The 14,496-nt window shown below is 34.6% G+C and overlaps 2 protein-coding genes across 3 annotated transcripts in view; both read right to left on the reverse strand.

Moving 5' to 3' along the window:
• The window catches only part of LOC121730997 (zonadhesin-like), a 28,974-nt gene extending 23,204 nt beyond the window's left edge, over positions 1–5,770 (reverse strand). The window contains exons 1-4 of one of the 2 annotated variants that reach the window (XM_042120277.1): positions 5,685–5,770; positions 1,411–1,608; positions 513–701; positions 108–302 (exon numbers count right to left, since the gene is read on the reverse strand). In XM_042120277.1, the coding sequence (XP_041976211.1) occupies positions 108–302; positions 513–701; positions 1,411–1,608; positions 5,685–5,757 (655 nt within the window). In that variant the 5' untranslated portion in view covers positions 5,758–5,770. The remainder of the gene's footprint in view (positions 1–107; positions 303–512; positions 702–1,410; positions 1,609–5,684) is intronic. The other variant, XM_042120278.1, reaches the window with a different exon arrangement.
• A 2,595-nt stretch (positions 5,771–8,365) lies between these two features.
• On the reverse strand, positions 8,366–13,838 carry LOC121731202 (inducible metalloproteinase inhibitor protein-like). Its single transcript, XM_042120557.1, has 5 exons — positions 13,752–13,838; positions 10,625–10,813; positions 8,923–9,120; positions 8,499–8,564; positions 8,366–8,430 (listed from the first exon to the last, which is right to left on the reverse strand). The coding sequence occupies exons 1-5, from the start codon at positions 13,819–13,821 to the stop codon at positions 8,366–8,368; spliced, it is 588 nt and encodes a 195-aa protein (XP_041976491.1). The 5' UTR covers positions 13,822–13,838.
• Between the last annotated feature and the right edge of the window lie 658 nt (positions 13,839–14,496).

Here is a 14,496-nt window from a genome sequence, read left to right on the forward strand (position 1 = left end):
GTAGTTAAATTAGTGTCTGGTACCCAGTTCTGTCAGTTCATTTCATGTAGTGTTTTAACTGAGTACTTCAACGACTTTTATTACATTTTAAGTTACTGTTTACTTACGACATTGTGAATTAGGAATGCATTTTCCATTGCAATCTCTCACATATCCCGGCTTGCAGACGCACCCCGGGCCTTGGTTAATTGTTATTCCAGAATTCGGGTTATAACAAGGTAGTGGATATCCTAGATCATCGCAAGTTCGTGCCTGACAGATACCGGATGGCGTGTATTCTTCATTTTCTCCACAAATTTGTGCTAAAACAAGTCCAAATTGCAATATGCATGATTCGGCTTTGCTGTCATTTCCTTGGTTTCATTAAAAATGTAGTTCAATTTGTAAACAACAATTACAACAACCGCGTCGAAACATCTTGAGACTCAATTCAAAGATGTTAACTTAGACGTGTTATCGCATACCACCAGGTTTCGAAATATGTATTTTGAACAATTAAAGGGTAAACAAACCTGGACAGTGCTCGATAGGTATACATATTCCGTTAGCATCCCTCGCATGCCCTTCTATACAGTAGCACATGGGGTTACATTGTATGTTGAGTATGTCGCAATGGGTCTGGTTACGAATGTTTAGTTCAGAACAGACGTTGTCACAAGCTGGCCCGCACATGAAAAACTCGTTGGGACCGCGGCATTTTGCTGAAATAATGATTTGTTTGATGCACATATCATTTGTTTTTAGTTTAAATATGAACTAGGTCTACGATTGCGTAATAAACGTCCATTTCAATTTTCATATCTATACAGGGTGCAATTAAACCTTCTTGCCAAATTTTGTCCAGGGTTTAGGTATCATTAGGAGAGTCCATTTAACCACAAAAATTGAGTGTTATATTTTTTTATTGACATTTAAAATCGTTGCAGAACGGTCACTCACGGCACCCCGTGCCGCGAGTGACCGTTTTATTTAGTTTTTAATTAGCGGGGGCAGGCGCGCGCGGGGTCACATCACGCGCGGGCGACGCATCGTTTCCATTAATTGTAGTGTTTTAGGATAACTTTCGGAAGCTATTTCTCAAGATTTTAGTACTGAGTGATTATAAAAGAAAAAATACGTGTATTTTTTTTAACAATGATCAATATATCAAAACTTGGCAAGAAGATTTAATTGCAACCTGTATAATTAAATTATAAAAATTACAAATCATAGAATTCTTGCAAATCGTTTCGAGCGATATTTCCACAAAACACGAAACATAATCCCCGCGTTCCATTAAGCGTTAAAAACGACCAAAACGCTCAAAGTGCCTCCTATTTTGAGCGTTTTTAATGTTTTTGATTCTTAATGGAACGCGGGGAATAAAATATATATTAGAATATTTTACTTTATTTTTTTCCCCTAACTTACGTGGTGGGCACTGACTGGCGGGTACGCATCTTCCATCATCAGTTCTGAGTAGCGGTTCCTTGCACTTACACCCTGGTATACATCCTCCCGGTACCACGTCGACACATATGCCGGATTCAGGTTGGGAACACTCCCACCTACCACAGGGCGCGTTGATGCAGCCGTAGAGTTCCTCGTCCGGGCGGCAATATAATGTCACTTTGGCAGAAAAAAAAAACAACCTCAAGGCCACATAAGAGATGGCCGTTCGATCAGGTCGCAATGATCACAGGTTGAACTGATCGGACTCGTGAATACTCATGGAAATGCAGAAAACGCGTAAATGAGAGTCTGCAAAAAGTTTTCTGCATTTCCATGAGTGTCCATGAGTCCGATCAGTTCAACCTGTCGTCGTCGTCTTTACAATATGTATTTAAATTCTAAAGTAAGATTATTTTCCACGTGCAATTGATTCTTATTTCTTCGTCTCTACCTTCTTACAATTTTTAGGGTTCCGTACCCAAAGGGTAAAACTGAGACTTCGATGTCTGTCCGTCTGTCTCCAGGCTGTAACTCAAGAACCCTCTATAGCTAGACTTCTGTCACAGATTGTGTATTTCTGTTGCCGATATAACAACGAACACTAAAAAAAATATATTTAAGGTGGGCTCCCATACAACAAACGTGATTTCTTTGGCCTTTTTTGCTCGTAATCAATAATGGTAGCAGCTAGGCACTTGAAATACTCACAATATTCTTAATTATATTTTTACTTTAATAAATATTAATAAAATTAAAATGCAATAAATATTTAAGGGCAAAAAACACATTTTTTTGCCCACTTACGCTCGAAAGGTTGAAACTGCCTCCATAGTAGAGGGTTCGAAACACCTCTATGGTAGTTCACATTATCATTTACTGTTATAATTTCATTAAAATATGAAAAAACATCAACAATATTGACCGCGAGAAATATCACGGCTGTCCACATCATTACAGTTTATCACAATTTACAGTATTACTGTCTCGTAAATATTATTGTACCACCTTTATATCCATTTCGTGGACATGGACATTAATTTACTATAACTATAAATATCTTTTACCATAATTTAATGATAACGTTTTTATGATGCTAATAAATAATGTTTATATTCTTCGATTGTCCTCATTTTGTTTTTATTTTATTTGGCGTCTTTCAAACTATTATTGACTCTGTGCCTACGATCATACAATGAAAATTACTCACTCCAGGGAAGATGTGATAGATACCAAATATCCATTTCTATATTCCCATTGTAAGCGTCCGAATATGCTGAGCTGCTGGCATAACTTCTAGCATAAGCTTGGGAATACGAATTTGGTCCATATATGGTTTGAGCTATAAAATTGTTATTCCATTTACAAATATTACAATAAAGTTTATCAATTCATGAATCATATAATGATATCTACATACCTTTGCAAAAGACAGTAAATGTATTAACCAAAATGGCTAAAACAATAAGTTTAGCCATTTTTTCAGTACGGCAGAGCAGATCCACTCGTACACGGCAGGTGAGGTAGCTAATTACATACACCCTATTTATAACAGACAAACACTTGTGTACACAAAATTTTTATAAAAAAATAACAGTTTGCCTTTTGTGTTTTGTGAATTTACATACAAGTGTTTGTTTTATTACCGTCAAGATAAGTTATTTGTGGCGATGCAAACGCACGCGTATTTGCTTTGTTATTAATTGTTTTGAATATTAATTATTACTTTTTGATGTAAGAATTTTTGTAATAACGTCTTCGCTATGCCTGGAGGCTTACACAAACTATGGGAATTTTGATCAAATTTAACAACAACCAGGACGCGGGCCCGGGATAGCATAATAATATGCAAACAGATAACTGTTTAATTAAACAGAAACCTGTTTCATTTTTATTCCTAAAATGTACGGTTCCAATACATTTTGAAACGATTTCGCGGGCAAATGTCTTTTATTATAGCTCCTCGAAATACATGGTAATATGTAGGTATTCGTATATCGTAGGATAATACAGTCTGCTCTAATATTAACAACGCTTTAGTTACTAAGTACAGCTTTATTTTTGGCCTCATTAGTGTCAAGGACAGAAAGACAAACAGAAATAAGGCATTAAGCCTTACTGTCTTACAAGAATTATCTATAAGGAAAAAAGGTTTTTACTTTATTTATTTTATGAACATATAACGTATAACTGTGGAAACTAAATGCAGTAAGTAAATTAGATTTGTATTTCTTTAAACACAACATTGTAAATTCTAGTTTCAAAGCTGAACTCAGTGATAGGCTAATAAGTTTTGTTATACATTCCTTATATTTATTACATATAGAGAACTTGATAATCATATTTTTGTCACCTAAATTAAGTTTGTAATTTTTTTTATGCTGCAGCTGAATCTTTATGATGTATGGCCTTTATAAAATAAAGAATAATAAATAAGAAATTTGCCAAGTGCGAGTCGGACTCGCACACGAAGGGTTCCGTACCATACAAGAGCAAAAATAGGCAAGTTTTTTTTGTATGGGATAAATATTTTTTTAATTTTAATATAGAAGGCAACAGGGGTTACCCACCACCTCAAATTTTAAAATAGTGACTAAACGGTGAAATATACCATAATCATGTTTATTTATTAACAGATCAATTGCAGTAACAATGAAATGTAAGAAAATAGTTTTTGATCTTTTAAAATACAATTTGGTATTATTATTATTTTAGTTTAAATGCACTTGAAAGCAAAATATTTGTGATTTCAGTGCATTCATGCATTCACGTCTTGCTTGTTTCTGTAATTTTATTGGGGGCTGACCATAAACAATTTTATGGTTCATATTTAGAATGCGACGTAAAGTAGCTCCTAATTCACGCTTCAAATATATACTAAAGTGACCATTCATTTACGGAACCTATGACTAAACGTATCCGTTTTTACCTCGCAACACATTAGAAAAGCGGCAACACATCATGGTCACTATTTTTTCCATTTGAGATAGGTCGCTTCTCCCCCAAACGCACCAAAATGTTATTTTCATATCCTGAGCTTCTTTCATCTTCCGAACAGCTCTAATCATGTAAGCTATAATTAATTATAGCCACTTTTAATGAACTAGTTCATCCGAAATCGGAGCCATTTCTAACTTAAAAATGAAATATTTCTTTCGGCATAGCGAGGAAAAATTATCAACGTGAAAGGCAACAGGGGTGACGGGCCACCCCAAAGGTGTCAATATAACAAAAACAAAAAACTTACAGCAAAACATCGACGCGTGCAACTGATAAGAATCACTTAAATTAGAGAATATATCGAGTGTTAGAAATAGACAAAATCATAGTAAACTAGATATTGATACATTTCTCGAGTGTTGGGGTGACGCGTCACCCCTGTTGCCTTCCGAAGGTTTTATTATCAATTAATAAGGTACTAATAATACTAAGTATTTTGTGAATATTTCAAGTGCCTACGTGTAACCATTATTGATATAGAGCAAAAATGACAAAAAAATTTAGTTTTTTGTATAGGAGCCTCCCTTAAATATTTTATTTATTTTGTTTTTAGTATCTTTTGTTATAGCGGCAACAGAAATACATAATCTGTGAAATTTTCAACTCTCTAACTATCAGAGTTCTTGAGATACAGTCTAGAGACAGACAGACGGACCGACAGACATCGAAGTCTCAGTAAAAGGGGCCCGTTTTTACCTTTTGGGTACGGAACCCTAAAAAAAGGATAACTGAAAGTACTACTGATGTTGTAGTCATTTTATTGACATCAAGTTTTAACTACAATAATAATTCGCGCTGGTTTTACCATTCCTATGTGAAGATACTACCGAAAGCCAAGACATACTGACAATCATTTTGTTACATACTTACCTTAAACATTGTACCTTCATGAACTTAAATTTATGAATGAAGATGAGTCCTTTTAAGAGTATAAATTATAATGAAATTATCATGGAGAAAAAGGTATCGACCTACTCTTGAGCGCAGGTGCTCATTTCTTTTTACGATCATGTTACCATCATTAACTTTTTAATAATTTTAAAATGAAATATTTTTAGTATTGGTCATATTAATGATGCATAAAATAGAAATATTCGTTTGTGTATTTTGATATAGTCGGGTGCGGCTCTATACTCACTCGCTCCTCAGCCCTTCCTATAGAATTGTTTTTCATTACAATACTGAATTAAAAACAGGTGGATTGCGAATTCAAAATAAATGATTAATGTTATTTAAAAAAATAACAAAATACTTACCTTCCTCTGAAGATTCCACGTAAACATTTACAGCTGTTAACACAAAAACTATCCACATTTTTGCCGAAAACATATTTGAACACAAAAACTACCTAGCTGTACAGAAACAGGTAACTATTTATAAACACAATAATATACTACCGGTTAACAGATCCAAGTCTGCAAAAAAATGAACCTTGAAAATTAATTTTACCTCCTCACTTATCTATAGGTCACAACAACCATTTTGATTTAAAGCTAGTATCAAGGAAATATTAAAATACTCGATTATCCCCAAACCGATCTGTCAAATGGAACCTGCTGATGATGATATTGGACACAGCGCTACGCAATAAACATACAAAATAATTGCAAATGATTCGGGAAAGCCCCTATTACGGCGTACAGAAATAAGATTTCAAAAGGGTATTCCCAGTTTATTCGTATCGTCAATTCTAAAATAGACAAAGGCCGTACATACAGAGATACGAAATCTTTAATCACAGACTTTATGATTTATCCTAGTTACTGTCATTAATTGAAATTGAAAATATTATTTATACTTTGAAATTATTATTATACTTTGTTTTTTTGTTATAACTCCACGCCTTATAATTATAGAACTTATAATATTTGGGCGACATCATATCTAAATACCAATTATAAGATACTAGCTGTCCCGGTGAACTTCGTGTCACTTTAAAACCTTCCCTGGACTTCTACGAATATTTTGAGACTAAAATTAGCCCAACCCGTTAAGCCGTTTTCGAGTTTTAGCGTTACTAACACAATTGGAAATCCATTTTTATATATATAGATTCTGAGTCTCAGGAAAGGACGAAGGAATGTTTTGTAAAATGAACTAAAATATATAACAGTACAGACTCTCAGTCAGACCAAGTATGCGGGCTTCATAATGGTTGCTTTAGTTAGTATTACAAAATAATATTACTCATATCAATGTCACTTAATCGTGGTCAACATGGCATGAAATTAATAATATCGTGTAACATCAGTTTAACACATTGACCGTGTTAAAATATACAGTGAAATGATTATATTGCAAAGATAAGGAACAAAAATCTGCCAAGTGCGTGTTGGACTCGCACACTAAAGGTTCCGTACCATTATAGAGCAAAAATTGAAAAAAAAGTGTTTCTTTTTGTATGGGAGCTCCCCTTATTTATTTATTTTATTTAAATATTATTATTAATTATTGAATTATAAATACAACTGAGTATTTTGTGACCATTTCAAGTACCTACCTATTGCCATTATTGATATCGAGCAAAAAATAGCAAGAAATGGGTTTGTTGTATGGGAAAAAAAAATAGGTTCCTTGAATATTTAATTTATTTTGTTCTTAGATATATTTGTTGTTATAGCGGCAACAGATTATACACAATCTGTGAAAATTTCAGAAATCTAGCCATAGCCGTTGAGATACAGCCTGGAGACAGACAGACGGACAGGCAGACATGTAAGTCTTAGTAATAGGGTCCCGTTTTTACCCTTTGGGTACCCTAAAAACGAAGTGACCACCTACACGAGTTATAAAATAAAATTGTCATAAACAATGCAATATTAATTATTCACACTTATTTGATCATCAATACCATTTATAGACATTATTATAGAGTAGTACTTTTATAGCTCGACTGTTACCTCTGCACGCCTGAACCGCTGAACCGATTTTACTGAAATGTATGGAGTTACTTTGAGATCCGGGAAAGGACATAGGGTACTTTTTATCACTGATGACCTCTATAATACACTGGACAGACGATCGCTATCGATAAAAGGTTCCTATTTGAAAGTAGCCATCGTGGCGCTGATTGCTATGTAAAAGCAGTAGTGAGTGTACTTGGAACTACTATTTTGCAAATGGCGGTTGTAATTTTCTATGTAATTAGTTCACAGTACGCTCAAAAAATAGCTGTCATTTTGTACGGCATAGCCTGTCTAGTGTATTATAGAAGTCAGTGCTTTTTATATTGATAGTCCACAAAAATTTACGGTAGGTACCCGCGCGATAAACGCGAATTTTGGCGCTACGGCGTTATGGGCGTTATCTAGTGTTACGATAAAATTATAATGTGTGTAAATGAATTATAAAAGCCCTGAAATTCTTTACTACTTGGATATTTACTATTTGGTCAACTGCAACATCATCTCAACCACACATTACTAAATAGTAAATAGTTACTACGTAATCTCTATAGTTCAAATCCATCTGTCCAGTATTTTCGGACCCCATTCATTGCACACAAATTTTCCCTTCATATGAAGTTAAATACCTAAACCGATTTAAGTACTTTAGATTTTAAGTATACATGCACTTCTTGTTATCATTAACAACACACGTAAAGCGATCAAGCCGTTAAAGGCACCTTTGTTTGTAGTGTTAGTCAGGTTAGACTTTACGTTGATGCTGTTTTTTAATTAGTTCTCACCCGGCCCCTGTGTTTGCTTGATAACAGTGGAGACAGGGCTTGGTAAGGTTAGGGGAGGTTATTCCAAATTCACGTTTCTAGAATGAGTAATTTTTAAAGAATGCGTCATTAAAAAAAAAACTGAAAAATATATACATGTATAGATACAACAAGTGACTTTTTTGGTTAGAAACGCAATACAGATAATTTATTATTTTCGTAAAGTACAAAGTATATCTTATATCTATATCTAAAATAACGTTCAATACTTTATAGTAAAGTACAGGTGGCAACACTAAGTGTGCTTGACAAAGTGCTGGATGTTGAAGTGGACACTGAAAAAAACATTTGTTATTATTTATCATTCTTTAAGCACATCAAAATGTGCTTTACATGTACTTACTGGTTGTTGTTGCTTCTGAAGATTGTGTTTCAGTAGACGTTGTAGTAGCCAAAGAAGCGTTTGATCCTAAAAAATATTCAATGGCTATCAAAAGTTTTCTAACTTGAAATATTATAGTTATAATGAATAATGATCCATTTGGCAAATATATTATTATCGAAACAAACAATAAGAAAATCGTAATCCTACCAAAAACATTTTCATGTAAAAATGTTGCCAAGATGAGAACATATTATAATATGTTGTTCGTCGTGTCAAAAAGTAGTGAGATGTAGAGCCAAGTTACCTTACATACTCAGTATTTGTTGACAAAGATGTGCCTTAAAAATCAGTTCAATAACTTTAGAGCGTTTCAAAAAACAATAATTATTATGTTATAAGTTATTTGATTTCGATTTTTGATAAGTATACAAAAAGAACATACCACACAAGCTTGCGACTACACAGTTCCCATCATAATTTCTATAGAAGCCAACAGTGCAAATGCACGCCGGCGCTAGGCAAGAGCCTTCGGAGGAGTCAGTACAGTTGCTAGTCAGTTTGTTAACACCACAGACCCTGCTGATGCACGGAGAGGGACACATATCATAGTACTCGTTCTCTTTAGTACACTTGCCATAATCTGAAAGTATTAAATTAAATTAAGAAATTAAAAAAAAAAACCCCGCCAAACAACTTTAAAAAATAATGAAATAATATATTTTACTGACTTTAAGTTTAAATAATTCCTAAGTGTAAAGTGATATTTTAGTCCATAATTGTTGTCACGGTGTGTCGGGGGACCGCCAACAGTTTTGCATTTTCATTATTTTGCATTTTGTATCGCCATGTCACTGATTGTCTCGATTCGGTTCGCTGTGAACTGACCCTTAAACTATAATGTTATGTGAAATCAAACATCTACATTAGCGGTCCCCCGACACACCTTGACAACAGTTATGGACTAAAATATCACTTTACACTTAGGAATTACTTAAACTTAAAGTCAGTAAAATATATTATTTCATTACTTTTTAAAGTTGTTTGGCGGGGGTTTTTTTAAATTTCTAATTTAATTTAATTTCATGCTTTTTAAACTTGTGTTGGTTATAGTGCAGAATAATTCCTATTAACAGGATCATATTATATCCCAATGAATACCATCTACGAATGCCCTTTTGGATGAGGCCGTCAATATGAGTCCAAACATGAAACTTCCACTTTGGGTTCATATGGAGCTCGGCTCCTATAGAATCCAGGTGATGCTGCAGCAGCAGCATGCAAAAATTTATTGGTTATCTACGTCTTACTAGCTGTCGCAATTCAAATGAGCCCAAACACGAAACCGTTGCTCTAAGTTGGTGAGGAGTTGGGTATCCTATTGATTACCAGGTGATGCTGCAGCACCAGGTCAACTTTCCATTAATGTGTAAATATTCATAAATGTCACGAACTAGAATGCAATAAAGCCCACCAAACGACTGCAAGTTGCTAATCGGGCCTTCACGAACCAGATGAACCGCGATTTTTCAGCACGGAGCAGGCTGATGATGATGAACTATAGCTAAGAACACTCTCAATGAAGTCAGCTTTCAAACAAAAAAAACTAGATCGAAATCGGTCCACCCGTTTGGATGCTATGATGCCACAGACAGACAGACTGACAGACAGACACGTCAAACTTATAACACCCCTCTTTTTTGTCGGGGGTTAAAAATATTTTTTGCAGAATACGAAGGAACCTCGAGAGTATATAAATATTCCGTACAATACACAATATTCCATACAATACACATTTTAACATAATATTATTATAATTATTTGGAACGTTTACACGAACTTTTGTAGTTTAAAACGCTTCGTTAAAATTGTCTTGAAAGGATGCCACTAGGTACCTATATCAAAATGCAGTCAGGTTTTTTAGTTATTTAAATTACCGTTTTTAAATGGTATCTCATATCGTTGCGTTTAGTGAAGAGTTGAAAAGGTAGTCGATCTAAATTTAAAATATCATAAGTGATAAGATTAATAGTGTAAGTACAACCACTTTATATTTTTTATATACTCGTATTATAATTTATAATATTTTGATCAACTAAGATTAGTAAAGTAAGCAACGAAGTTGTTTGCTTAACTTCGTTGCTTACTTGGGCATTGAGTATATGGGATACAGGTTCCATTGTCAGCTCTCAAGTACTTGTCTTTACATATACAACCTTTTTCACAGACCACGGTCGACGATTCCACACATACAACAGGTTCGTCTATCTGTGTACAGTTGGTGTACCCACAGAGCTTGTTCGCACATTTAGATAAAATTTCGTTATTGTTACAGCCTGGAAAGTAGGACTAATATCTTTAAAGGTATAAATTTAGTTTGTTATTATTTTTAGCAATATTCCGCGAAAACAAATTTGTTTCGCGTTTTCAAGTTCCGCGAAAAAAATGTTTTCGCGGAATATTGCTAAAAATAATAACAAACTAAATTTAAACTATGGATTTCCGCAAAGTAACGCCTGATTCCATTAACTATTTCCCTATTTGCTACGTTGTCATCTCTACATTACATTGTGCCAGTGGACTGTAAGTTAAGTGCTAGAGGTATGCTTGTGTGGGTGAATTCCTAGTTAAAAATTACCTTGTCTTTTAATGTAGTCTATATTCATGAGAAAAATAGCAATTATGAAGCTGCTACTTTACCAAAACAGCTGAAAATTTTGTAGCGTTGCTGCAAACCTAAGCGATGCTAAATCCTAACATCAGTGTATATAGAAACTAGTAATTCAGTAATAACAGATGTTATTTCAGTACTTTTTGAAAAAATTTCATCACATTTTGAGATTTCTTGGAATTAAATCTCTTAGATATCAGTGTTATTTTGTACTTTAAGCAATACCACTTTTGTACCCATGTAAAATATTGTTTCAGATTTCCAAAAGCCAGCGCCTGGATGAAGGAAATGGAAAAACAGCAGTTCTATCAGAAACAAAACGTTGTAAGGCATTCTTCAAAAAGTATCTTGATATAATGCAAAATTTATATTAACAATGACGATTACGAGTGTTTTAATAATTGTTTAATAATATTAAAATGATAAAATCAACAACTTTCTAACATTTCGATAACAATCTTCATTGTTAAATTAACTTCTGTAATTTTAAGGTAACTGAATAATTATAGTAAGATCAATAAATTTCGTCAAAATAAAAATTATTTGCGCAGTTATTTAGGTAAGTATATTATAACTTCACAAGTGTTATACAATTTAACATTTAGTTAAATTGTATAACACTTTTAGTTAAATTGTATAACAATTAGATCGGCATAATTGAAATTCTTTTATGAAAATCACTAGAATTTGATTTGAAATAGGGTCATCGTAGTCATGACAACAGGAGGAAATTGAGACATTTCCTGTTAGGTAGGAATGTGGGTACAGACTACAGAGTAGGGTACACTCACCGTAAACAGTTGTTTGAGAAATATTTTTGCAAACTTTATTTGAATAAAAACATGTTAGATTTATATTTTTGGTAGTTTTTATTACATTACATAACACTTATGTAATGTAATATTTTTTTCATTTAGTTAATAATAAATGTAACACGTAACTCCGTTGCGCCAAAATTCGTTTATATAGACCGATGGTATGGACACAATTGTTTCATTTGAAGAGATTCCAAAACTGCTGTACCGATTTTAATGCCATTTGGCTTATCTAATATAAAAATAAGTCAGGTTTGCCTTCCTGACGCTATAACTCCAGGACGCACGAACCGATTTCCACGGTTTTGCATTCGTTGGAAAGCTCTCGGGCTCCGTGAGGTCTATAGAAAAAAAATCAGAAAAAAAACTTCAAGAGAAAAGCAGGAAAACAGGGAAAATCATTTTATGGCAAAACAATATTTGCCGGGACAGCTAGTATTTAATATTAGAGAAACATACTAAGTACTAACACCAGTTTCAAACATTGGAAGAAGCCGCAGATACAGTTTCAGTCTAGTTTAGGTAGGTGTACAGACTACAGTGTGCCTCAAGCCTCAAGCAGTCACCGGCGACCGCGATAACAATAGAATAGCTATTGTGTGTGAATTTTCTACGATCGAGGTATCAATGTAATAATTATCATGGTTTTATTCATTATTATTTCTCACCGTCACAACTTTGTGTATGCAACTTTCATTTCGCGGGAACTGTAAGTACTTATTTTTTTATTTTTTTATTTTATGAAGTAAGGGGGCAAACGAGCAAACGGGTCACCTGATGGAAAGCAACTTCCGTCGCCCATGGACACTCGCATCATCAGAAGAGCTGCAGGTGCGTTGCCGGCCTTTTAAGACGGCATAGGGGATATATATATAATAGCGTAATAGGGGAGGGTAGGGATGGGAAGGGAAGGGAAGGGAACAGGGGAGGGTAGGGAAGGTAATAGGTTAGGGGATTGGGCCTCCGGTAAACTCACTCACTCGGCGAAACACAGCGCAAGCACTGTTTCACGCCGGTTTTCTGTGAGAACGTGGTATTTCTCCGGTCGAGCCGGCCCATTCGTGCCGAAGTATGGCTCTCCCACGTATAAATTTTCGTGACGAAAACTATACTTTGTCCTTTCTTCATGTGGTTAAAAAAGTATCTTCTTTAAATCCCAAATTCCCAATGCGAAGTACCTACATTTCACTATACCAAATTTCATTAAAATACTTTTAGCGGCTCATGAGTCATGCGTAAAGAGGTAATAGACAGACGCGCGTACTTTCCCATTTATACTATTACTAGCTATTTGACCGAGCTTTGCTCGGTATTCGATAAAACACGAATAAAAAGTCATTTTCTAAAAATGATTCCTACCTAGATCGATTTATCGCCCCCGAAATCCCCTATATACTAAATTTCATGAAAATCGTTGGAGCCGATTCCGAGATTCCAATTATATATACAAGAATTGCTCGTTTAAAGATATAGGATACATTATTATTAAAGAACATGCTGACCGTATTGCTACCCATCTTATTTAGATAAAGTTATGTTTATTCTGAAATGTAACTTTCCCGCCGGTTTCATAAACACAGGGCTTATTGCCTCGGAAACAAACTTAGCTTCCAAACTTATGATCGAGTCAAAGGAATTGCTTAGAATCAAGGTTCTTCGGCCTTTGTATAATGATAAGTTGCGAATTTTATCTCAGATGCACTAAACATGCATTTCACTAAAATGAGCATAGAAAAATAGAATAAGCAAGTTGATACAATTCCCTAATATAAAATATATAATACTTACTGGCTAGCAATCCGTATTTGATATTGTAAGCAAATAAATACGTAAACGCAAAATATGTTATCAACACCATAATTTCACCACAAAACACAGCTTACGATTTACCTACAATAGTTATTTTGAGATAGCTTTAGATAAAAAAAAAAAACTTTGTATGGAAGGACTGAGCAAAGACACGTTCACTGTAATGATTGCTTTCCTAAAATATGCAATTACACTAATACCTATTACGTTTAAGGAAATACAAAAGAATTTTTATGGTAAAATTAACAGACAATTAAACGAGTAACCTGTAGATAAAATTTAAATTGAGTTTCTAGCGGATAACTTCGTGTTACATACACTAAATAGTAAATACTTAATCCTTTATTATATTATGTGAGGTAATCGCCGGTAATATTTCTGCTAATAAATCTTTCATTCAGGACGTCTAAACTTTAAAGGTGATGATCAGATAGCCAGCTTTCTAGAATGATACGTGGGAGAGCCATGCCTCGGCACGAATGGGCCGGCTCGACCGGAGAAATACCACGCTCTCACAGAAAACCAGCGTGAAACAGCGCAGCTGGCGCTGTGTTTCGCCGAGTGAGTGAGTTTACCGGAGGCCCAATCCCCTACCCTATTTCTTTCCCTACCCTCCCCTATTCCCTTCCCTTCCCATCCCTACCCTACCCTATTCCCCTATTCCCTTTTAAAAGGCCGGCAACGCACCTGCAGCTCTTCTGATGCTGCGAGTGTCCATGGGCGA

This window comes from Aricia agestis, chromosome 10, assembly GCF_905147365.1.
Source record: "Aricia agestis chromosome 10, ilAriAges1.1, whole genome shotgun sequence".
Taxonomy (NCBI): Eukaryota; Metazoa; Arthropoda; class Insecta; order Lepidoptera; family Lycaenidae; genus Aricia; species Aricia agestis.

Bases quoted from the DNA above. Each gene is read 5' to 3' on its own strand.
- LOC121731202 (XM_042120557.1), bottom strand. From the start codon at position 13,821: ATGGTGTTGATAACATATTTTGCGTTTACGTATTTATTTGCTTACAAT. The intron at 8,565-8,922 runs GTATGTTCTTTT...AATATTTTTTAG, and splicing joins TGTAGTCGCAAGCTTGTGTG to GATCAAACGCTTCTTTGGCT. The intron at 8,431-8,498 runs GTAAGTACATGT...TGTTTTTTTCAG, and splicing joins TTCAGAAGCAACAACAACCA to TGTCCACTTCAACATCCAGC.